The sequence below is a fragment of the Castor canadensis genome, chromosome 15, assembly GCF_047511655.1.
Source record: "Castor canadensis chromosome 15, mCasCan1.hap1v2, whole genome shotgun sequence".
Taxonomy (NCBI): domain Eukaryota; kingdom Metazoa; phylum Chordata; class Mammalia; order Rodentia; family Castoridae; genus Castor; species Castor canadensis.
In genome coordinates this window covers 27188235-27211384 of record NC_133400.1, presented here as the reverse complement: position 1 = coordinate 27211384, position 23150 = coordinate 27188235, and the positions used below count along the sequence as shown (strand labels likewise).

General features: G+C 43.7%; 1 protein-coding gene across 1 annotated transcript; it reads right to left on the bottom strand.

Annotated features, from left to right (window-relative positions):
• Window positions 1-51: 51 nt before the first annotated feature.
• Got2 (glutamic-oxaloacetic transaminase 2) lies at window positions 52-22183 on the bottom strand. Its single transcript, XM_020172723.2, has 10 exons — window positions 21949-22183; window positions 13064-13220; window positions 10332-10460; window positions 8784-8843; window positions 8152-8313; window positions 7623-7727; window positions 5696-5846; window positions 4762-4927; window positions 2172-2322; window positions 52-1213 (listed from the first exon to the last, which is right to left on the bottom strand). The coding sequence occupies exons 1-10, from the start codon at window positions 22035-22037 to the stop codon at window positions 1091-1093; spliced, it is 1293 nt and encodes a 430-aa protein (XP_020028312.1). The 5' UTR covers window positions 22038-22183; the 3' UTR covers window positions 52-1090.
• Window positions 22184-23150: the final 967 nt, after the last annotated feature.

Here is a 23150-nt window from a genome sequence, read left to right as displayed (position 1 = left end):
AAAAGCCACTCCTACCCATTCTTCTGATTAAAGAAAAAAAGTAGACAGTGGTTAGGTCTATGGTATTTTTATTGTAACAGAGAAACCAGGCTGCAGTTAAGTCGATATGAGTAGAGCAGATGGTGGTTATCTTTCCAAAGGATGGAGTCTGAACCTGGCTGGCAGCACACAAACCCAGGGCATCTCCTTTCTGGTCCTAGCCTGTACTGTCTGACTCATGATGCAAGATGAGAGGCTGCACAGCCAGACTGAAGGAAGGAAGAGGTCCAGCCGGGCAGACAATTACCCAATGATCAAAGAGGATGCTTAACTAAAGTGCAGTTACCTACTCTGTATTACTCTTTGCCAAGAAAGGAGAGGGTATGGTGAAAATTATGTTCTTCATTCTTAAATAAATTCTCATAGGATGGGATTGACGATAAGTCAAGCAGTGGAATGGGATGAAAATCTAGGCTAGTCATTGATTTTTGCCCCTAAAGAAAAGAACAGCAATGATTAAGAAGAGCCTTCTTTCCCTTAAATAAGATAGTAAGTAGCCTCTATGTTTTCCTTGCTGCAGTGGCAACAGACTCATTGGTTTTTGTAAAGCACAATTTCTGTAACGTGGTCTGTTGATGAGGTTGCTCCACCTTGGGAGGACAAACATGAGGATGACTTAAGTTAATGACAACTAGGTCTTCTCTTGCAGCCTCTAATAGAAGCGAGGTCTCAGCTGGATCCACAGAGGAATCCCTAACACCGTATGATGTTTCAGTTAAAGCTTCTGAAATATTGCAGTGTCATGACTGACAGTTTTTTTGGTGCTGTGACTTTTTTGCACATGTAAACTCTTTCAGAAAAGTTGGAGAATAAAGGATGGGGGAATTTGGTTTAGAGTCACAAAGTTCCAGACACCAGTCACCATGCCTCTGCCCTATTTCAGCTCACTACATGTTCTTTTCTGAGGAACTCATTCAATCGTTGAGTACTATGCACGGGTTGAAAGAAATGATCCATTCACCACCATTCACCCCCTCATCCTGCATGTGAGTCTCACAGCAGCAGAGGCTGAAGACGGGAAGGTTATCTCTGTTCCTTCGCACCTGGGAAATTACTTGGTGACCTGGTGAATGGCTTGGGCAAGGTAGCCCACATTGGCGGAGGTGACCCCTGCCACAGAGATGCGGCCATCCTTTGTCATATAGATGGAGAACTCCTTGGTCAGCCGCTCCACCTGTAGAGAGGAGAGAGCTTGGGTCAGGGGACTTTTCTCAGCTGTGGTAGGGTACAATAGCCAACTTGTTAAGAAAGAAAAATACAGAAGCTCTATTTTCTCACTTAAGCCCTATTTCCAGAATTCAGTAAGATGGCTTAGAGTAAACCAAGATTAAAAAGCTATTTTAAAGCAGGAAGAATTCTGTGGCATGAAAGTGAAAAAAAATCCTCAGACTCACCTTAGAACCAGAATTGAGTTATGGAACAGTTATTTTTCCCAACCTTCTTTGGAGAACCAAAAACATAATCAAAACAAGCTGTGTGGGCTAGAGATGTGGCTCAGTGGTAGAATGCTAGCCTAGCATGCACAAAGCACTGGGTTTCATCCCCAGCATCACAAAACACACACAAACAAAAAACAAAAACTGAAAACAAAATAAAAACCTCAGAACTCCAAGCTGTATGCTTCAGAAGCTTGCAACCTCATGGGCAGACATGGATACAAAACAAGCAATAAAAAACAAAACATGCCAGGTGCTGATGGCTCGAGCCTATAATCCTAGTTACTTGGGAAGCTGAGATTAGGAGGACTGAGTTTCGATGTCAGCCCAAGCAGAGTGTGCAAGATCCCATCTCTAAAATAACCCGAGCAACATGGACTGGAGGTGTGACTCAAGTGGTAGAGCATCTGCTTTGTAAGCACAAAGCTCTGAGTTCAAACCCCAGTCCCACCAACAAAGACAAAACAGGCCAAGCTCAGTGACACTTGCCTGTTGTCCCAGTCATTTGAGCTCAGGAATTTAAGACCAGCCTGGGCAATGTAATGAGACCCCCATCTCAAAACAACAACAAAACCCAAAACATGAATGCTACATGGGCTCCAAAGTAACTGTTTTTAGGGAAACTCTGAACAGGCAGGTGACCTTCTTCTGTTTTGCTGGGACTAATCAGCTGTGGAGAAATCAAAGGGTACCCACCTGCTCAGGCTTTAAGCCTGTGAAACAAAACATGCCGATCTGGTCGGTGATGTGTTGCCAGTTATGGGAGGAGCCCTCCTTCTTGAGGTTGGAGACCAGCTGAGTGCGCATGCTAATAATACGGTCTGCCATGCCTTTCACTTCTTCCAACCTGTAAGGAAACCCCAGCGGTAGCTCATTCTGGCTAAACGCCAACAGGTAAGTCAGAGTTCAGTGTCTTTATTTCCCTGAGTTCCTCCTGTGTACCTCAACTCTGTTATTAAGTTGGTCACACATTGTCATTGGCCAGAAGAAAGCTATTTCATAGCATGACTGCTTTGATCAGGCAACTGTGACAGTTAACATATTTGAGTATTATGAAAAGTGAAGGTAGCCAGGCGCCAATGGCTCAAGCCCGTAATCCTAGCTACCACTTGTGTCACTCTGCCAATCCTGGCCTTACTCTTAAATGGATGGAGTAAGCATTCCTGCCTTCACAATGAAGATAATACATTGTGAACCTACAATGGGCCAAGACTTATGTTAGGTGCTGAGAACTGAGAAATGGTCCTTGCCTTCATTTTTTTCTTTTTGGAGGTACTGGAGTTTGAACACAGGGCGTCATGTTTGCTAGGCAGGCACTCTTACTGCTTGAGCCATTCCACCAGTTCCCAATTATTTTTTTTGAGACAGGGTCTCACTGTGTAGCCTAGGCTGTTTGTGAATTCACAACCTCCTGCATTGGCTTCCTGAATGCTGGGATTACAGATGTGCACTGCCATCCTCAGTTGATTTTGCCTTTAACAGCTTACAGTGGAAGGCAGGCGATGGTGGTCCATGCCTATAATACTAGCTACCTGGGAGGCAGAGATGAGGAGGATTGAGGTTGAAGCCAGCATGGGCAAATGGTTCATGAAACACTTATCTCAAAAATATTCAATACAAAAAAGGTTTGGGGGAGTGGTTCAAATGGTAGAGCACCTGCCTAGCAAGTGTGAAGCCCTGAGTTCAAACCCCAGTCCTAAAAAAACAAACCAGAGCAGAACATACTGGAGGTTTGTCTCAAGTGGCAGACTGCCTGCTTTGAAAGCACGAGGCCCTTAGTTCAAACAACTCCCTCCCCGCCCTCCCAAAAAGCCTGTAGTGAAGGCAGGAGTCAAACCTGTGAACAATCAACTACGGAAGAGGCAACATAGTGCAAAACTAACAGAACAGGCTAAGAGTGCAGAGGGATAATTCTGCCTGGGAACTGGAGAAGGCAGTCCTTGTGCCTACAGATCAGCTCACTTGGTTCTGAGCACGATCTTCCCCTTTCTCTGAAGTGACCTTTACATTCCATTCCCATGACCCCGTGGGAAATTCTCATGGGTTCTCACCAATGGGGTCATTATAATGACACTGAATTTACCTTCCTGGTGCCATGTGTTCATGATCCTAAACCATCGCTCTGATAAGTTGCACACAAGGCAAGAGCAGATGTTACAAACTGACAATTAAAGGCTAAATAATGGCCCTAGTTATGTTTTTATTTGTTCTGTGAAACATTTTAAAATTGGGTACTTGCACATACAATGTTGGACTTGTAGTTTCTTGAAAATGATGAAGCTGGCAGCACTGCATTAGTGCTGGCTGGTCTCTCACAGTAGCACCTGATTTTTTTTTTTTGGTGTGGTGGTGGTGGTTCTGGGGATTGAATTCAGGGCCATGCTTGCTAGGCACCACTTGAGCCACTCCACCAGCCCTATTTTGTAGTGTTGGTCATTTTATTTTTTATTTATTTTTTTGTGGGTACTGGGGTTTGAACTCAGGGCCTCACACTTGCTAGGCAAGCGCTCTACCACCTGAGCCACTCTACCAGCCCTGTTTTGTGTTGGGTATTTTCGAGATAGGGTCCTGCAAATATTTCCATGGGCTGGATTTAAACTGCAATCCTCCTGATATCTGCCTCCCGAGTAGTTAGGACTACAGGAGTGGGCCACTGGCGCCTGGCTGGTGTTGGTTATTTTAGAGATAAGGTGTTGCAAACTATTTGCCCTGGTTATCTTCAAATTTTGATCCTCTGGATCATGGCCTCCTGAGTAGCAAGCATTACAGGCACAAGCCACTGTCACCTGGCTATAAAACGCACTTCTTATGTGGAATCTGCTCAAAAGATTGAGTGACACTAATTTAGTGAACAGGTATTGAGAATCAGAGGAAATAAATAACAAAAGCCAAAAGAATGAAGAAATGTTGATTCAATATTAGCTATTATTGGGACAAAAATTAAAAAAAATATGGTGGCTGGGGATACAGCTCAGCCTAGCATGTGTGAGGGCCTGGGCTTGATCACTAGAGCCACAAAATGGAAACAAAAATGAAACTTCCTTTTGAGGAAATTTTCTTATTATTTTAGGGGAAGACAGATTTTACTAAGTATGGAGATGGTAGAATAAGAGGAGCTGCCATTTCTGAATGTGGTGTATCTCTTCTGGGAAACACCAACTTTTCTGTGCCAGCCAAATGCACCCTGTCCAATATGGACTCTGTAGGGTACTATATGTCACCAAAGTCAGTGAATAAGCAGTGGTTGGCACACATAGACAACTGGAGAGGAGAGACGGGTCTTTACCATTGCTTTCGTAAATCTGGGGATGTCAGAATGGTAGAGGCAATCCGGGCTCCATTGAGAGGAGGGTTGGAATACATGGGACGGATCAAGATCTTCAATTGGGACTCCACCCTTTTGGCTTCCTCTGCATCTTTGCAGATCACAGTGAAAGCTCCCACACGCTCACCTGAAAAGACAAAATGGAGTGAGCCTTCTAGTTTTCCCTTCTAAAATGCTAAAACAAATCGAGATCAAATTTGTTACTATCTGCTTCCATCAGCAGGACTACAAAAACAACTCTTTATTATAAATAAAAAGTTCCAACAACCAGAGCGGCGAGTTGAGGCATCATAGAAAGTTTGAGTGCCAGAGTATTCAAGGTCTCTCTCTCTTTTTTTTTTTTTGCAGTACTGGGGTTTGAACTCAGGGCCTTTACCTTGAGCCATGCCACCAGCCCTATTTTTGTGAAGGGTTTTTTCAAAATAGCGTCCCATGAACTATTTGCCTGGCTGGCTTTGAACCTCAATCCTCCTGATCTAAGTAGCTAGGATTATAGGTGTGAGCCACCAGCAACAGGCTCTCTCTCTCTCTCTCTCTCTTTCTTTATGGTACTGGGATTTGAACGCATGGCTTTGCACTTGCCAGGCAGGCACTCTACCGCTTGAGCCACACCTCCAGCTCAAGGTCTCTTTTGAGTCCATCTATTTTCTTGGCTCCTAGATCAGTCACTTTTTGTTTAGAGAAGCACTCATCAGTTTTCTTTGCTGGACAAATTCAAGGACGCTGAAGAATATGGCTAAGAAAGTCAATCAGTAAAATCCACTATACTTATCTTTACTCTGTGGGTAAGGACAGCCTGCCTCCCTTTCTCTCCCTCCCTCATGCCCTTCTCCCCTTTTGTGGCATTCTCTACAAGCTCATCAGAACACGTGTCATGCTGGGTCCTGTAGCTTACCGTATAAGCCCATATTTTTGGCGTATGACTGGCACAGACAAACATTAATGCCCTGGTCAATGAAGTGACGCACAGCCCAGGCATCCTTGTTACCATCACCGCTGGCGAATCCTTGATAGGCCATGTCAAAGAATGCAAAGAGATTCTTTTTCTGAGAAGGAGCAAGAAGACCAGTGCTTTAGGCAGGCTGTCTGCAAATGCCCTAGGGGATTACCTGTGATTATTGGGACCATGCCTGCCTCACCCAGACACAGTCAACAGTTTCTCCCCAGATGACAGTTAGATTTTCCTACAGTCTGAATTTTCCTATGGTTAAGATATCAGTACTTTTTTCTTACTTTGATGGCAATAGTTCCTCAAGGACACTAAGAAAATCTTATTCTCAATGTATCTAGAATGCTTAGTCAAACAGAAGGCTCTGCTAAGGTCCCCAGTGGTCTGGGTTATTATTTTTGCCCAATCAACCCAGGACTAGCACCAGCGTTTTCTGGGGCAGACTCGTCCTGTACTTAGGGCTCATGGGACAACTTCATTAAAATCACCCTGTCTGGAAAGTGTTCTGTTTCTGCACTCTGTTTCTGTCTCATCTAAGCAAACAGCTTAGATTTGAGAGAAGGTAGTGAAATGGGGACACAAGATGACAGGAATAATCCAATTGTCAGTAGTGGGGCATCTTGGCTGTTTCCATAACCTGGCTATTGTGAATAGTGCCGCAATAAACATGGGTGTGCAAGTGCCTCTGGAGTAACCTGTGTCACATTCCTTTGGGTATATCCCCAGGAGTGGGATTGCTGGATCAAATGGCAGATCTATGGTTAGATTTTTAAGCAGCCTCCAAATTTTTTTCCAGAGTGGTTGTACTAGTTTGCACTCCCACCAGCAGTGTAAGAGGGTTCCTTTTTCCCCACATCCTCGCCAACACCTGTTGTTAGTGGTGTTACTAATGATGGCTATTCTAACAGGGGTGAGGTGGAATCTTAATGTGGTTTTAATTTGCATTTCCTTTACGGCTAGAGATGGTGAGCATTTTTTCATGTGTTTTTTGGCCATTTGAATTTCTTCTGTTGAGAAAGTTCTGTTTAGTTCACTTGCCCAGTTCTTTATTGGTTCATTAATTTTGGGAGAGTTTAGTTTTTTGAGTTCCCTGTATATTCTGGTTATCAGTCCTTTGTCTGATGTGTACCTGGCAAATATTTTCTCCCACTCTGTGGGTGGTCTCACCAGGAACTACAGAAAAGGTTAGTTTGAGACGAATCAACTTAGAATGTAACACATATATACATGAAAGCAATACGAGGAACCTCCCTGTATAGCTATCCTTATCTCAACTAGCAAAAACCCTTGGTCCTTCCTATTATTGTTTATACTCTCTCTTCAACAAAGTTAGAGATAAGGGCAAAACAGTTTCTGCCCGGAAGCAAGGGTGTAGGGGGGGAAAGGAAGGGGGCGGGGGGCAGGGGGGAGAAATGACCCAAACATTGTATGCACATATGAATAAAGAAAAAAAAAAAACAGATGACAGGAATATTTCCCTCCTTAGAATTCTGACTAGTGTCTAACAGCCACCTATACTCAGCCAGTGATAAAGGCAAGGAAAGGAGGAGATGTGGAAAAGTGTACAAAAGGATGGGAATGCATCCACCAGCTAGGGCAATGAAGGCACCACCAGCAGAACCCCTGGGCTTGTGCAGCCGGGTGCAGGCTGGCCAATGACAAGTTTTATCAGAACCTGCCATGTCTAGGCTGAGGAACAAAAACTGTTTTCAGACTGCTCATGCATCATAAATTACAGAACTGCTAATTATGTAAATGAGGAACTCTCTCCTGGTAGTTTATCCACATGTGGAAATTTTGTGCAGGTTCATTGTCAAGCATCCAAGGCTAGTCACTACACATGGCATGCCACCAGTTAGGTCACCATCCTCACCTTTACCACTGTTGCCATTTCCTTCCACTGCTCAGGACGAGGGTCCACTCCCGTGGGGTTGTGAGCACAGGCATGCAGGAGGAGGACACTCTGCTCTGGAATTTTCTAAAGAGAAAACCAAGAAACACTTTTCTTTTTTGGTGAGACTGGGGTTTAAACTCAGGGCTTTATGGTTGCAAAGCAGGTGCTCCACCACTTCAGCCACACCTCCAGTCCAGCTCTGGTTATTTTGGAAATGGGTTCTTTCTAACTATTTGCCCAAGCTGGCCTCAACTGTGACCCTTCCAAGTAGTTAGGATTACAGGCATAAGCCACGGGCATCTGGTGAGAAGACTTTTCTTTTTTGGCTTTAAAGGAGATAGTTACCTGAAATGCCATAGGTCATCATCATCTGAGAAGTGACAAACAGAACTTCTGGTCTGGGAATTATTTTAAGTCAGATATTAAGACCCAGTTAGGAGACATCAAATGTCTGCAAGGATGTTTATTCCTATTCTTTCACCTCTCCCAGTCTGAAAGCCATACTTACTGAGATGTCCTCTATGGCGCCTGTGAAGTCAAAACCACAAGTCTTGGGGTCGTAGTATCGGTAACTTTGTAGCTGCATGCCAGCATCCCTGAAGATGGGAGTGTGATTTCCCCAGGATGGTTTGGGGAGATACACATCTCGGCTGAACTTAAAAAATCTTTGCTGAAAGATGGAACAAAAGGGAATGGAAGAATGAAGAAAGGAAAAACAAAATTTGGTGTATTTTACTGAGAGAACATTTTTCTTTACTGAAACTCAGCTTCTCTGTAAGGTTGAGAGTATCAACTGAGTCAGCATCGAGACTGCTGGGTTGGAATCAATGCTCTGACAATGATCCTGACTGTGTAGCCAAGTACTTGTCTGGGCTTCACTTTCTTCATTTGTAAAACAGGGTTAATTGAACTTCCCTTATAAGGACTAAAGGAATTAAAATACAAAAGTTTCCTAGTAACAGTATGTGCTCAATAAATGGATTTATCATTATATATCTTTATAATTTCTCCAAAGCACTTTTTTTCTTTCATTAGAGAACAGGCAATCCTGTGGAAAGAAGAAACCTACTTCTGGGCCATTCATCAAATACATAAAGGACAGGAACCCTTGTCACCCTCGGCTGGAGTTTCCAGACTCACCAGAAAACTGGCTCCGATTCTTAAGGCCCCAGTTCCAGAAATGGTCTGCACAGTGACAAACTGCAGGAAAGACACCATGGTCAGTGATGTGGTTGTCCAGAGAGAGGCTCTTCTTGGCCCAGATGGTACCCTTCGTACTTTAAAAGCTAATTCCTTTTGGCTTGTTAGTATCATCCATGTTACATGGAAAACTTTAGGACACAAAAAATTCCTAATAATCAAAAGGAGTGATTTACTCAAAAAATATTCAAAGATACTAATACCCACTATGTTAAAACTACTCCAGAATTATACAAAACAGTACGACCCTTTCTTTCCAATTTCCTTGAAAACAAACTCAATAATTACACTAGGATAACATCAATACATTCTATTGATTATTTTATCTTTTGTGATGCTGGGGATCAAACACACGTCTTCACACAGGCTAAACATAAGCTGTATCAGTGGGCTATGCTCCTAGTTTATGCTAGCACTTTTTAAAGGTTGTCTAAGAGGTCCTATCCTATGAGTTTTTTTGTCTTCTGGTACTGAGGTTTTGAACTGTGTTTTCCAGGGAGACACTTACCACTTGCGCCACGCCAAAGCCTTTTTGCTTTAGGTATTTTAGAGTAGGGTTTTCGGTTTGTGTCCTGGCTGCCTGGACCATACTGCTTGTCATTACACTGCCACCCACCTGGGAGGACTAGTGTGCGCCTCCACGTCCAGCTCTTTATTGGTTGAGATGGAGCTCAAGTTTTTGCCAAGGCAAATCTTGATCCTCCGATCTCCACCTCCTGCGTAGCGAGGACTGTAGGATAAGCTACTGCATCTGTCTATGAGTTTTCATAATCTGAAAATACTCATCTTTTGGGTAACAAAAATGTCTGAAATAAATCTGTTTCTTCAAACTGGTTAACTTTAAGGAACTAAACCACATTAAGTTTAAGAGGTTTTTGGTTCGCTTGTTTTTTTTTCTTTTTGAGCCAAGGTCTCATTGTATAGCCCAGGCTGGTCTCAAACTTGAAAGCCTCCTCCCCAAGTGCTGTGGTTACAGTGTGCACCACCATGCCCAGCTCTGGTTTGTTTCTTTTAAAGTACTATAGAAATACAAGGCTATATAAAATGTAAACCTGTTTTCTGAACTGAGCTGGCTGTGGATTAAACAGAGGACAGATAGATAGCTGCCCTGCAAACTCTGGCATGATGAAAATAAAAGCCCAACTGTAGGTCTGATAATACTAATGATTTACCAAGCACAGAAATGCAATGTTATTTTAAGATGGGCCAGTCTTCTACTTAGCTAAAGAATCACTTAGACAGAAGTTTTCATGAGGTTAACAGGTAGTTTATTGTACAACAAAACTGTATCTGGTCCATGACTTAGGTTAAGGAGTGTATCACTTTGGGGTTGAGGCTATATATTCTTCTCTAAGTTAATGAACTAATGTCTGTACTTAGACCAGTCTTGTGAATAACCTTATTTTTTTGGTGCTGGAGACTGAATCCAAGACCTGGAACATGCTAGGCAAATGCTCTCCCACCGGGCATGTGGTTGGCATGACTTACCCGGCCACTCTTCAACACCTCGCTGTTTTCGCCCAGGGCCAGCTCTGCAGATGCCTTACAAAATTCAGCCAGTCCCCCAATGGGCAGGTACTCCTTGTCCAAATTTTTTGCAGCAATCTGAGCCTCTGCCTATACAAGAGAAAATACGTTTATTTAGTTTCTTCTTACCTGGAACTACTATGATTATTATGATTACTAATTAATGTTTTTTTCTTTAAATCTTTTTATTATTTTTGAGGTACTAGGGATTGAACCCAGGGCCTTTTGTATGCTAGGCAAGCACTCTCCCACTTGAGCTATATCTCTAGCCCTTTTGTTACTACCTTTTCGCCAGAGCTGGTCTTATACTCTTGAGAGCTGTTTGGAAGTTACAGTAGGGGACCACAGCTACTCATACACCCTTGACCAAAGAACAGTCCTCCTCTATTGGTGTCAGGAGGGACACCAGGTGCTCAGTCAACTAGATCAGCTGAATCAACCCTGGTGATCAGTGGGGTGACAGATGTCGCAGCCAGATTGTCCTCACATTTTGGTCTTGTACTCTTGATCTTCCTACCTCTGCTTCACTGGGATTCTAGGCATGTGCCACCATGCCCAGTTTTGTAATTAATGCTTTGTAAGTTAAATTCTGGTGCCCTCTCCCCTCAAACTCCCAGATGAAGTCTCTGCTATGTTGCCAAGGGTGGCCTTCAACTCCTGGATTTAAGTGATCACCCTTCCTCAGACTCCAGAGTAGCAGGGATTACAGGCAAGTACTACCACACCTGGCAAGTTTTTTATTTATTTTGGCAGTATCCACTTAAGCCATGTCCCAAACCCTTTTCTGCTTTAGATATTTTTTAGGTAAGGGCTTGAATTTTTGCCTAGGGCTGGCCTCAAACCTCGATCTTCTTGATCTCTGCCTCCCAAATATCTAGGATTACAGGCATGAACCACTGTTCCTGGCAAGCCTAGTCTTTTATTTGAAGTTACTGTCTAAGAAGAAGGGTAGGCGAATGGATGAAGAAAATGTGGTATCTATACACAATGGAATTTTATGCAGCCATGAAGAACGAAATGTTATCATTCGCTGGTAAATGGATGCAATTGGAGAACATCATTCTGAGTGAGGTTAGCCTGGCTCAAAAGACCAAAAATCGTATGTTCTCCCTCATATGTGGACATTAGATCAAGGGCAAACACAACAATGGGACTGGACTTTGAGCACATGACAAAAGCGAGAGCACACAAGGGAGGGGTGAGGATAGGTAAGACACCTAAAAAATTAGCTAGCATTTGTTGCCCTCAACGCAGAGAAACTAAAGCAGATACCTTAAAAGCAACTGAGGCCAATAGGAAAAGGGGACCAGGAACTAGAGAAAAGGTGAGATCAAAAAGAATTAACCTAGAAGGTAACACACACACACAGGAAATTAATGTGAGTCAACTCCCTGTATAGCTATCCTTATCTCAACCAGCAAAAACCCTTGTTCCTTCCTATTATTCTTATACTCTCTCTACAACAAAATTAGAAATAAGGGCAAAATAGTTTCTGCTGGGTATTGAGGGGGGGGAGAGGGAGGGGGCAGAGTGGGTGGTAAGGGAGGGGGTGGGGGCAGGGGGGAGAAATGACCCAAGCCTTGTATGCACATATGAATAATAAAAAAAAAAAAAAAAAAAGAAGGGTAGGTGGAATACTCGATTATTTTATATCATAGAACAGGAAGGACCTTATTATGTATATTTTACTATTTACTTAATTTCGAGACAGGATTTTACTATGTAGGCCAGGCTGGCCTCAAACTCTTGATCTTACTGCCTCAGCATTGTGAGTGCTAGGATTACAGAGGTGTATCACCACACCTGACTGAAAGTAAGGTGTTAGGTGAACTGGTACACAGCCTCTCTTGGCTACCATTTAATGTAAAATGGTATTCTTGGAATACACAAGAACAAGGTTTAGGAGCAACACTTAAAGTAGATATAAAAAGACAAAATTAAACTAAATAGGTAAGAAGTATTTCAAGGTACACTGCAAATCTAAGAACTTTAGAGAGTTAATAGGAATTGCCACATTTTCATGCTTTGGAGCCAGAAACCTGGCTGTCCTCAACAGCTGTGTGACCCTTGGCAAGTGATTTTACCTTTCCAAGTCCCAAGAAGGTTGAATGGAGGAAAAACTGTTTCTATGCCTTACTGGGTTGAGAAGAAATGCTAATGAGGTAATGTACAATAGTGCCTGGTGTGCCCCAGCCTGCAACAATACCTGAATATGTGTGTGTGCGTGCACTTTGAGTTTCACAGGGTAGGCAAGTACTTTACCACTGAGCTACGTTCCCAGCCATGAATAATTTTTAAAACTTGCTCCAAGAGGATTAGTTATAATAGAAACTATACAACTAATAAAAATGTAATGAAAATAATGGTTTTACTAAGGTAACCAAAATGGGAGAAACAGAAAAACAGTCCCATTAACCCTCATCCACAGAGGGCTGCAAAAGACATGTTAAACTCTTGGCCCTCTGGTGCACCCTCAGGATTAGACATAACACTAAGACTGGTTTTCAACCTTGGAAAAGACCACATGATTCCAAACTCTCACTTTTGTAGCCAAGGAGAATATAGCCCAGAACACTGGAGCGATTCCTGCAGTCAGTTCCAGAACTAGAACCCAGGGTCCTGAGTCCTGGTCTCTCAGAAGCTCCTTCCTTCAGTTTCCTCATCCTGACCCAGGAGACAGATGGCAAGCTTACCTTCCGGACGCTAGGGAGCACGTAAGGCTTTCCATTATCATCCCGGTAGGCACCAACTCCCAGGTTCATCTTTTTACTGTTGGTGTCTCTCTTGTAGGCTTCAGTGACTCCCAGGATAGGATCTGGGGGTCCCATTTCCACATGCGCCCACCAGGAGCTGAAATGAGAAATACCTCTCTCAGTGACATCAGCTAGGTCCCCAAGGCTAGAGATGTCTCTGATCTGCCAAAGATCTACTTCAACAAATGTTTGCATGTTGTTCACAGGGTTACCAACAAGCCAACAACATAAAAAACTTAGACTACCTTGCAGAAGACCAGAGACCAATAATTTCAATACGGATACTATGAGATGCAGAAGGGGAGCACCTGAATTATCCTGGAGTGGACAGGATAAATGAATAGACCTTTAAGGCAGTGTAAATTTGACCTGAATTTCCCAGTAGAAAACCTTGCGGTAATATGGCAGTGAGAAGCTGAGAGTGGTAAAAGATAAGAAAAAGAAGCAAGAGCTATGTGAGCCTATTGTTTGAAGTCCTTAAGGGATGTGGGTTTTTATCCTGTTCTCAAACTTGTTAAGAGCATAATTTGGGCTTGTTAAACATACAGATTCCTGGACCCCACCTTGGATACAGTGACAAACAGGGAATCATTACAATTTTTTTTTTTGAGGGGGAAGACACTGATGAGGTGAGGGGAGTGATGACATAGTTGGACATGTATTCTTTAAGGCCCATGTAGCCACAGGGTAGGGTACTGAGTGCAGAGTGGTAAGGGTGGATGCAGAAGGATCACTGAAGAATATGGTTTGTCGTCCATAAGGACAAAGATGAGGATGTGAACCAGCGTCAAGGCAGTAGGGATTGAGAGGAAGGGAGAGAACTGCCAGGAATTTAGGAGTTAAAAACTAGCTGGAAGTACTGGTTGTAACCTTTTACTGGCTCCCTTGTACCTAACTGGGTTAAAATGTTTGACAATGTTCACCACATTCAATGTCCAGCACACTCAGTTGTCTTGTCTTTTAGTTTTGACAGTTTCCGACTTTCCTTGTTTTCAATGACCTCGACAGTTTTGGAAAATACTGGTCAAGTATGTTGTAGGATGTCCCTCTACTGGAATTTGTTTGATGTTTTTCTAATGATTAGACCATGGTTATAGGTTTTTGGGAGAACATTAACTGTATTTTATAACATGTCAGCTTTGAAGACAATTTCTAAGGCCTTTAGGTAACTTAATCATAGATGAATACTAGAGTTAATTAATGGACTAATTAATTATTGGATACCTAGGTAACATCTAAGTCAGACATTGATTACTAAGCATAATTTCAAGTTTATATACTTTTGCTTCTTATTTTTACATGCTCTAGGGAAGCCATAACCTTGAGTCATTACAATGAATGCATCCTTCGCTGCCACATAAAGAAGGCATGAAAGGCCCATGTGTGGCTTGGAAGCTGTGCTGTGTTCGTGAGTTTTGCTCATCTTCTTAAAATGCCTGGGTGGGACTGACATCACTGCTACCCCCTCAGTTTTCCTGGTGAAACACAAGTTACATTGGTTAAAGGATAACTAATGAGTGGTTGAGACCATATTGTACTAGAATCAACAGTGAGTGGGAAATACAACTGTTGTCCCAAAGCTGCAGTTTTCATACTTTTTGGTCTTTAGATTCCTTTATGCTGCTAAAAACTTATTGAGGACTCCAAAAAACTATGGTTTGTTTGTTGAGCCTGCATGGTGACCTGGGCACATCTGGGAACCTGGGCTGGAATGAAGCTGAAGCTGAAAGCTGGAGCCAGTCCTAAGTGCAGCCCTAACCTGGCCCTTGGCCTTTGGCTGGCAGAACCTAAGACCCTTGGCATTGTGGACACAAGCAGTTTTTGAGCTTGGAGTAGGAGATATAGGCAAGTAGACTGAGCTTGTGGCTGGCTGAAGCTCCTCAAAGAATTGCTTATGTGGGGTGTAATTATTAATATTTGCTGTATGAGAAATTAAAACTAAGAGGAAATTAGTTTTGACCTGTAGACCTCCTGAGACAGCCATCCTAAACTGTCAGTTAGATCCAAATACAAAAGAGCATGAGTACAGGATTGGAAAGTGAATCTTGTCTTGTTGTTGTTGGAGTTTTGTAACTTTGTCAGTGGTTAGTTCTCATCCACAGTGATTGTCAGCAGAACTTTTTTTCTTTTGCAGTACTGGGGTTTGAACTCAGGGCCTTCACCTGGAGCCACTCTACCCATCCCATTTTTGTGAAGGGTTTTTCGAGATAGGACCTTGTGAACTATTTGCCCAGGCTGGCTTCAAACTGCAATCCTCTTGATCTCTGCCTCCTGAGTAGCTAGGATTATAGGTGTGAGCCACCGGCGCCCGGCTCCAGGAGATTTTTGAAAGTGGTTACACAGAGTTTGTTGAGTTTATCTTCATTACATTTTCTAGACAAGTGCACAGAGATATAGTATGGGACATTCCTTCAGCCTTTGGTATAGACAGACAGCTTTATGAGCCCAGTATCTAGTCACACATCTGGCAGGTCTCCAGATCTCTTTGAGAGCTCAAGGATGTCAGGTGAGAAAGGGTGTCTGGAAGCCTCCATGTATGCATTCCATGTATGCACTCGCAAAATGCTAAGGGTGTTATCCGTCTCAGCACAGCTTTCCTCTTCCTACCTCCCTTCTGTACAGGGGCCATTCTGGCAGGCCCAGAAGGGAAAGGAAGAGTGTGAGGGACTGTTGCTTAGTGGTCTGGATTTATAATAACCGAAAAGAAGCTATGGAGGGGAGCGGAATAAAGAATGATGAAGGGGGTGAATTCAACTGTAAGAACTTCTGTAAATGTCACAATGTACCCACAGCACAACAATAATATAATGAAAAAAAGGGGGAGGAAGCTGTGACGTGTTAATATTTTAACAAGTTTACCCAATGTTGATGGGCTGGGTTAGTGATTAGTGACTTCACCTACAATATGAAAGGTCATTTCTTATCTTCTTTGCAATCAGCCTAAACAGTAGAGATTTTGTTATACCATAATATTTTTCTATGCTTTATGCTGACTTGATTATTTAAGCAAAACAAAAATGGTTTCTTACATATGAAAGACTGTCACACAATTGTCACGTGTTCAATTTTAATATTTTATCCTCATTTTGGTTAAATAGGTAACCAACGATTGTCAGGTACTCACAAGTATATTTAGTCAAATATCAACCAATAACTTTTAAAAAATTGGCCTTCACAGAATTGGATCTAAAATACAGAAAACAAAAATATCTTTGAAATTTCCCTAGAGGACCCCTGTAAAGTAATGGCTTTTCTTTCAGTAAATACCCTTCTGGCAAAATGGGTGCATTAATGTATCAACCTGAGGGTTTTAACCTCATGGTAGATTACTGTTCTAAGGAAAAGATTATTTTACTCCTTTTCTTCAGGGAGAATAGGCAAGTTTTTCACAGTTTCATAGTACATAAAACAATGTCTCTTAAGATCTTCTAAATCAATCATTACAAATTTGCTGTGTGCTGGGGATGTAAAGAGTAAAACATTAACCCCTTACTGTCAGGTTAGTTCAGGGGAGGAGGAGAGAGAGAATTCACAGTGATAACAATAGGCCCAGGGCACACAATATGGGGAACCCTGAGAAGAAGTCCTAAAAAGTGTGTAGGATTAGGAGGATTTCCAGAAAGAGGTAACCCATGAGCTGAGTGCTAAGTATGAAAGGAGGTAGGAAAGGGCATTTCAAGCAGAGTTGAAAAGTAAAGGCTCAGGGTGAGAAAGGGTGTCAGGTGCTATGTATTGTCACAGCAGAAAGTGGAAGCTTAAGGAAGCCAGGTTCCAAGTAATTTAGGTGAAATAGCCCAAATTCACTTAGCAACATCCAACATCCATTTAATCCCAACCAACGCAATGTTTCAGCAGGGCTCAGTGAAAGTTCTGTGTGCTCATCATGCTGAGAAGCTTGGAATTACTCAGTAGGATTTCTTTCCCAGAAATGGTTTCTATTGAACTTGCGGCCCGTCAGCACTCCTGGGCCTCACTCTCCATGAAGCACGACAGGTGGCAGATCCAGCATGGTAGCATGGAGCTGAATTCAAGCTCTCCTGATGGCTCAAAACTGCTTCAGTCTCAACAGCCATAACTGGTGTGCAAAGTTAATTTTCTTATTTACAAGCAGGTTCTTCTACTTTCTGGATTAGTGGTTTCTCTAATAGCTTGTCTTGGGAAAGCTATATGGATTTAGGCACCTACCAATCGCGCGATCAAGCAGGGTTGTACAAGGATGATAAGGTACTGAGAAAACAGGATTGCACAGAGTGAGTGCTTGATATTAACTGGTATCATTTTTACTAAATTGTTACTACTATCATTTTATTTGTGACTACACTGACACTAGTATGGAGTCTGGTGAGACCAGAAGCATATGGTCATAGTACTTTATGACCAAGTGCAAGTCTTTTTGGCTTTTCAATTATTACTATTTATTTTTTTCCTACAGTCTCAGGAGATGTTATTATCTTCCCCCATTACTTGCTCTGGTGCCAGGACTCAAATACTCCCCTCTCCTCTCTTTGCTTTTTTAAATTGTTGCTCTAGCCTTTAAAGAAGAAACATAGATACCTTGCAACTTCTGAACTGGGCCTGAAGAAAACTTTGCTTATTTCTCATCCACAATTCAGGCCCAGAAAACATTTAGCCACCTGCCTATTTACATCACTGTCATTCAGTGCTGAGTGAAAGGAATACTGTGAATGTCAAGGACATTCAAACTTCTAGAAAGCAACTTTCATTTTTAAAAAGATTATCTGCCTCCTAGGCCCTTAAACAATAACATAGCTGCCCTAACCACAAAGACAAGAAAGCACTATTCTTGTTAAACTGTATGAAAAAACATTAAGTTCTTTAAAACATTTAGTACAGTTCTTTAAAATGTTTAGCATAGAAATGATCTCAGAAATCAGAGCCTTGAGTCTTCTGGTCCACTTCTTAAGAAGAATGCTAAGAGCAATTTCAAAGTATTGAATTTTAATCAATCTAAATATAGGAGCAGGGACACTCAATTTGATTAGCTCTACATTAGCAATCACGTTTCAGGTCCTTCAGGGCCTGCATTATTCCACTCCTTAAAATGGTAAAGACTACATACATGTAAGAACTCTGTTTTTGCCTGCCTAGCAGGTTCAAGGCCCTAAGTTCAAACCTAAGTACCAGGAAAACCAAAACAAACAAACAAAAAAACCCAAACTCAAACCAAGTAACAAAACTCTGTTTTTGAAGAAATTGCCCTAGATGAAAACAAGAGTGCTCTAGGGATAAAATTCATGCTGATAACCTGTAGCCTACGTGAATCCTATCAATGCCCTTATGCCCTTTGGACAGAAGCCTCAAACATTGAACAATATTGACCAGCCAACCAAAAGATGTTGGGTACAAAGTATTCTGATAAGCATTTGCAGTTCAAATGCCCTGTATTTTCTACTTAAAATAACTTTCTACTTAGTGTGTTACAGTTTTTAAAATGTTCACCTTACTTTCTTCGTTTTTTTTTTCAAAATGAGAAGTAAATGAACTTGTCCATGGTCACAGAAAATATTTTTGATTTTTTTCCCTTCTCCTTTTTTGATGCTTGAGATTGAACCCAAAGCTAGGCAAGCACTCTACCAGTGAGCTACATCCCAGCCCCAATTCTGATCTTTTAACTACCGGTTGTCATATCGCCTTTGCATGCTGCCTTTCTTTCCCCCCACACCCAGGCTGGCCTCGAACTCGTGATCCTCCTGCCTCATCCTCTTTGCCTCGTTTATTAACAGCGTGCGCCACCACGACCGGCTGCATGCTGCCTTTCTAGGGAGTCTCATGATACTCCTTCACTTACTTCACTAAGATATTAAATAATCACAATTAAATAATTAAAAACAGGCTGAGGTTTTAGCTTAGTGGTAGAATATTTGCTTGCTTTGCATTCTCTAGGACCTGGGTTTGATCCCCAGTACTGCAAAAAAACAAATAAAAACAGATCATCACAAATAAAATACATTAGGGTTTTTTCTTTCTTCAATGACCTGTGAGTCTGATCTCATGTCACTGTGCTTTTATAGCATAGGCCAACAGAAAAAAGTTAAGTTCAATACTTTCTGTTTAAAAAATGTGGCTAAATCAAACACTTGAATTTAGAAAGGGATCCATTTAATGATCTGAGTATGAAAATTGCTAAGGTTTTATTTATTAAGAATGGGCTTTCCCCCGCCCCCCCCCCCCCTCAAAAAAGGTAAAGCCTGATATCCCAGAACTTGGGGGAGGCTAAGGTAGGAGGATTCCAAGTTTGAGGCAAGCTTCGGCTATACAGTGAGACCTGGTCTTACCCCCTCCTCCCCCACTCCCAAAAAACAACCAAAAAACCCCACATCAATGGGCTAAGATTATTTTAAATGTTTCCCATTCTTGGTTGGGTGTTGGTAGGTCATGCCTGTAATCCTAGCTACTCAGGAGGCAGAGATTAGGAGGATCATGGTTCGAAGTCACCCCGGGCAAAAAACCCAATCACAAAAAAGGGCTGGTGGAGTGGCTCAAGGTGTAGGCCCTGCATTCAAACTCCAGTACTGCAAAAAAAAAAAAAAAAAAAAAAAAAAAAAAAAAGTTTCCAATTCTTACCATTTGGCTCTAGGTAAGGATCACCTTCTGGCTGGAGGCCTGGCTTAAGTGGTGAAGAGCCTGCCTAGCCAGTCTTAAATGCCTCCACCTGAAGGGAAGACCCTCAGTCCCCTGTCTGCGTAGTTAACACTCATGGCCAGACATGGCAACTGGTCACCATGGCCACCCAACCCTGGCTCCTTATTTAAGGTTGACAGCAGCTCCTGATCATCAGTGCTCCAATATTGTAACTTTTTACTCTTTGGCACACATTTTGCAGTACTATGGTTCCCCTTCATGTTTAAATTTTGATTTAAAAATGCAGCATTAAAACGTCATATTTATTTTTAAAAATTAGGCATTTTTTTTTTTTTTTGGTGGTACTGAGATTTGAAATGTGGGCCTTACAATTGCTTAGGGAGGCACTCTACCACTTCAGCCACTCTGCCAGTCCTTTTTTGTGTCGAGTAAAATTGGGTATTTCTAGATAGGGTCTCTGAAACTATTTCCCCAGGCTGGTTTCAAACCTCAGTCTTCCTGATCTCTGCCTCTTGAGTAGCTAGAATTACAGATGTGAGCCAAAGGTGCCTGACTAAAAATTAGGCTTTGAAATAAAAATATTCAATCTAAAAGACATGCCAGGCACTGAGTGCTGAGATTTAAGATTGAGCAAAGCAAGTGAATTTCTGCTTTCATGTAACTTACATTCTAACGGTGAAAACACAGAGGAAAAAAAAATTGGTCAGGCTCTCAAATTGAGGAATGACTAAAAGGTCACACCCAAAGGAAATGTGTCCAAGCACTATTAAAGAGAGCTTCAGGCCTCCCAGCCAAATTCATAAAACAGGGATTATTTTAAGATTACTATAATGCTGAAACAGACTTTCTCTTGCCCATGAAATCAGTCCTTTTTGTCCTCCAAATCGGCCTCATAAGTAATTCCTCCCTAATCATCACTCCTTAGAAAGGTAGGCTTAAAGAGCACACGAATGACAGACAGCTAGCCAAGGAGCCAAATTAGGACGGGAAAGAGTGTGAAAGCCATGGCAAAACTGTACTGCCAGGAGTGTGGGGCTTTGTAAAGGACAGACTGTTCTGTTGGCTTGAAGACCTCCAGCCTACAGTCAAAGACAAGGCCAAGATGAGCATAAAAGGCCAAGCAAGGATTTACTCCTGGTAGTTAATATGTGCGGGGGTGGGGTGGAGTGGAGGGGTTAGCTTTAAGATAGTACTTAAGGACACCCCTAAATGAGTGAATTAATCACCTGGCTCAGGCAAAAATTACTGGCTTTTATTGTGAATTTTCCCTCTGTGCGACAATAGACATCATAGTTCGAAACAATACATTTGCCACTTTTTGAGAGGATCCTGTCCGGTTCACCGCTGTATGGCCAGCATCTGGTCCAGTGCTTGGCTCAGAGAAACTGGGGTTACGAAATATTTACGAAATCAAAGAGCGGAACGCGATGGGGAGGAAGATGGATGATTTCCTTACGGCCAAACCTCCTAAGAGCTTAAAACAAAAAAAGAGGCGCATTTCACCTCAACCCTTTCTCATCCACAGGCCAAACGGGCGGGGTGGGGAGGAGTCACCGGGAACTCAGGAGGTGACACCGACAGCAGGCTGCTACACCTACGCCAAGGTCACGGGATGCAGCGAGGCAAGCGGAGGTCAGAGAAGCTTCCCCCGGGGCGTTCCCTTCCTCCCCGGTACACAGGCAGCATCCAGCCACTGTCCTGCCCCGTCCGGAGTAACCCAGCCCAGGTCCCTAACTCAGGCGCCCCGCTGCCCCCCAGGGCCGCTGGTCAAGGGCACTCAAGCTCCCTGCGCCGCAGCCAATCGGTGCGAGGCAGCCCCGGCGCCACCGCCAATCAGGGCGAGGCTGGTCGGGCACTGTAGCCCGCGTGTTCTCCCCACGCCCCGCACCCACGGCGCCGACTCGGCATCCCCGACCCTCCCCCCCGCCCGCCCTCGAATGAGAGTCCAGGTACCGCAGAGGGCCACCATTCCTTTCCGCGGGGGCCTGCGTTAGCTCGCTCTCAGCGGCGCGTGGAGGGGAGCGCAGGACAGGGATGTGGGGCTCTGGGGGCCATTGTGAGTCGCGGACGCTCAACCCGAAGCCAAAGGAGTGCACAACAGGGAGAGTTGTATGTGTGCGTGTGTGTGTCTGGAGTCGGGGACCAGCAGATGTCCCGCAGTGTCCCCAGCTTAGCTGGGCAGGCCCGTGGTCCTGGCGCCATCTCAGTATCCCTTGGCTTACCTGGCTCTGGCAGAGGCTACGGCGGCAAGGCCCGGGTGGAAAGCGGTGGCCAGTCCGGAGAGGACGCGGCCGGAGTGCAGCAGGGCCATGGTGGGCTGCAAGAGGGCAGTGGCTAGCAGCAGGACAGAACCGAGGGAAAGGGGCTGCAGGCACAGAGGCGCGCGCTCCTGAACAAGCTGAGGACAGCGACGTCCCGGGCGAGGCTAGAGTGGCCGCTCGCCAGGCCGAGCCGCGTCACAGCGTCCCCTGGCGGCCGGGGGGCGGAACGGCGAGGCCTCCGCCGAGGTCTGAGAAAACCCTGACGACACGGCTTTTCACGTCCGCCTCTCTTGCGTGAGGACCCGCTGCATCCGGCGCTTGCCACGCTGCCTTCAGTTAATCTTGCCCAACAGCCTGGCAGCTGCTGGTGGCAACTTTCCCAACTTGAAAGGTGGGAACGTGTTGACAGACCCAGGGAAAGTGCGCAATGCCTTACAGCCACTAAGACCAAAGGTGGCCTTACTTTCACGTCTCACCCATCAGCTGGACCGTTTTCCTAAGTGCATGTCAAGTGCAAATGATCTCACCCTGCTGACCGCTTCCTTATCCCTGTCATGGAGAGGATAGCAAGTGTATTTTGTGGAACAGTTGTGAGGATTAACTGAGATTAGCAGGGCCCGATTTAGTAAACACAAAATACCCCATGATTATTAATGACTAATTTGTCTACCTCAAGCCCTCATAATTATGTGCAGGAGGGAATGATTTTTTTTTTTTTTAAACAGGGCCTCCTGCTCAGCCCAGGCTGACCTCGCTGTGTTGATCCTCCTGCCTCAGCCTGGGATTTCAGTATGCCCCCACAGCCCAATGCCCGGAATGAATCATTTTTAAAAGGAAAACGTGAATTTCAGACAAGTCCACAAGTCAATTAAGTCCTCTCCGAACTTGAGCTTGTTCTGATACACTTCTCTAAAACCCAGATAGAGCTGTGTTCCTTGTTGATTTAATTTAGCCTCTGTGGCTCCGCCCTGCCTGTGCGATGAAGTCCACATCCCTACATAGGGTCACACGGAGGGCCTTCCAGTCCAGCCCCAGTGTGCTCTTGCCAGAGTCATCTGCTCTCTCACGTTAACCTTGACCTATACTCCCATGCAGGAGCATGACTTCTGGTTCCACCACTATGTTAGTTTGCTTGGGTTGCTGTAAGAAATCAGCACAAACTG

Coding starts and splice junctions, on each gene's coding strand:
- Got2 (XM_020172723.2), bottom strand. CDS start 22,037: ATGGCCCTGCTGCACTCCGGCCGCGTCCTCTCCGGACTGGCCACCGCT. Junction 8,844..10,331: donor AGGTGTTGAAGAGTGGCCGG/GTAAGTCATGCC, acceptor TCTTTCCTGCAG/TTTGTCACTGTGCAGACCAT. Junction 1,214..2,171: donor CAGGCTTAAAGCCTGAGCAG/GTGGGTACCCTT, acceptor TCCTCTCTACAG/GTGGAGCGGCTGACCAAGGA.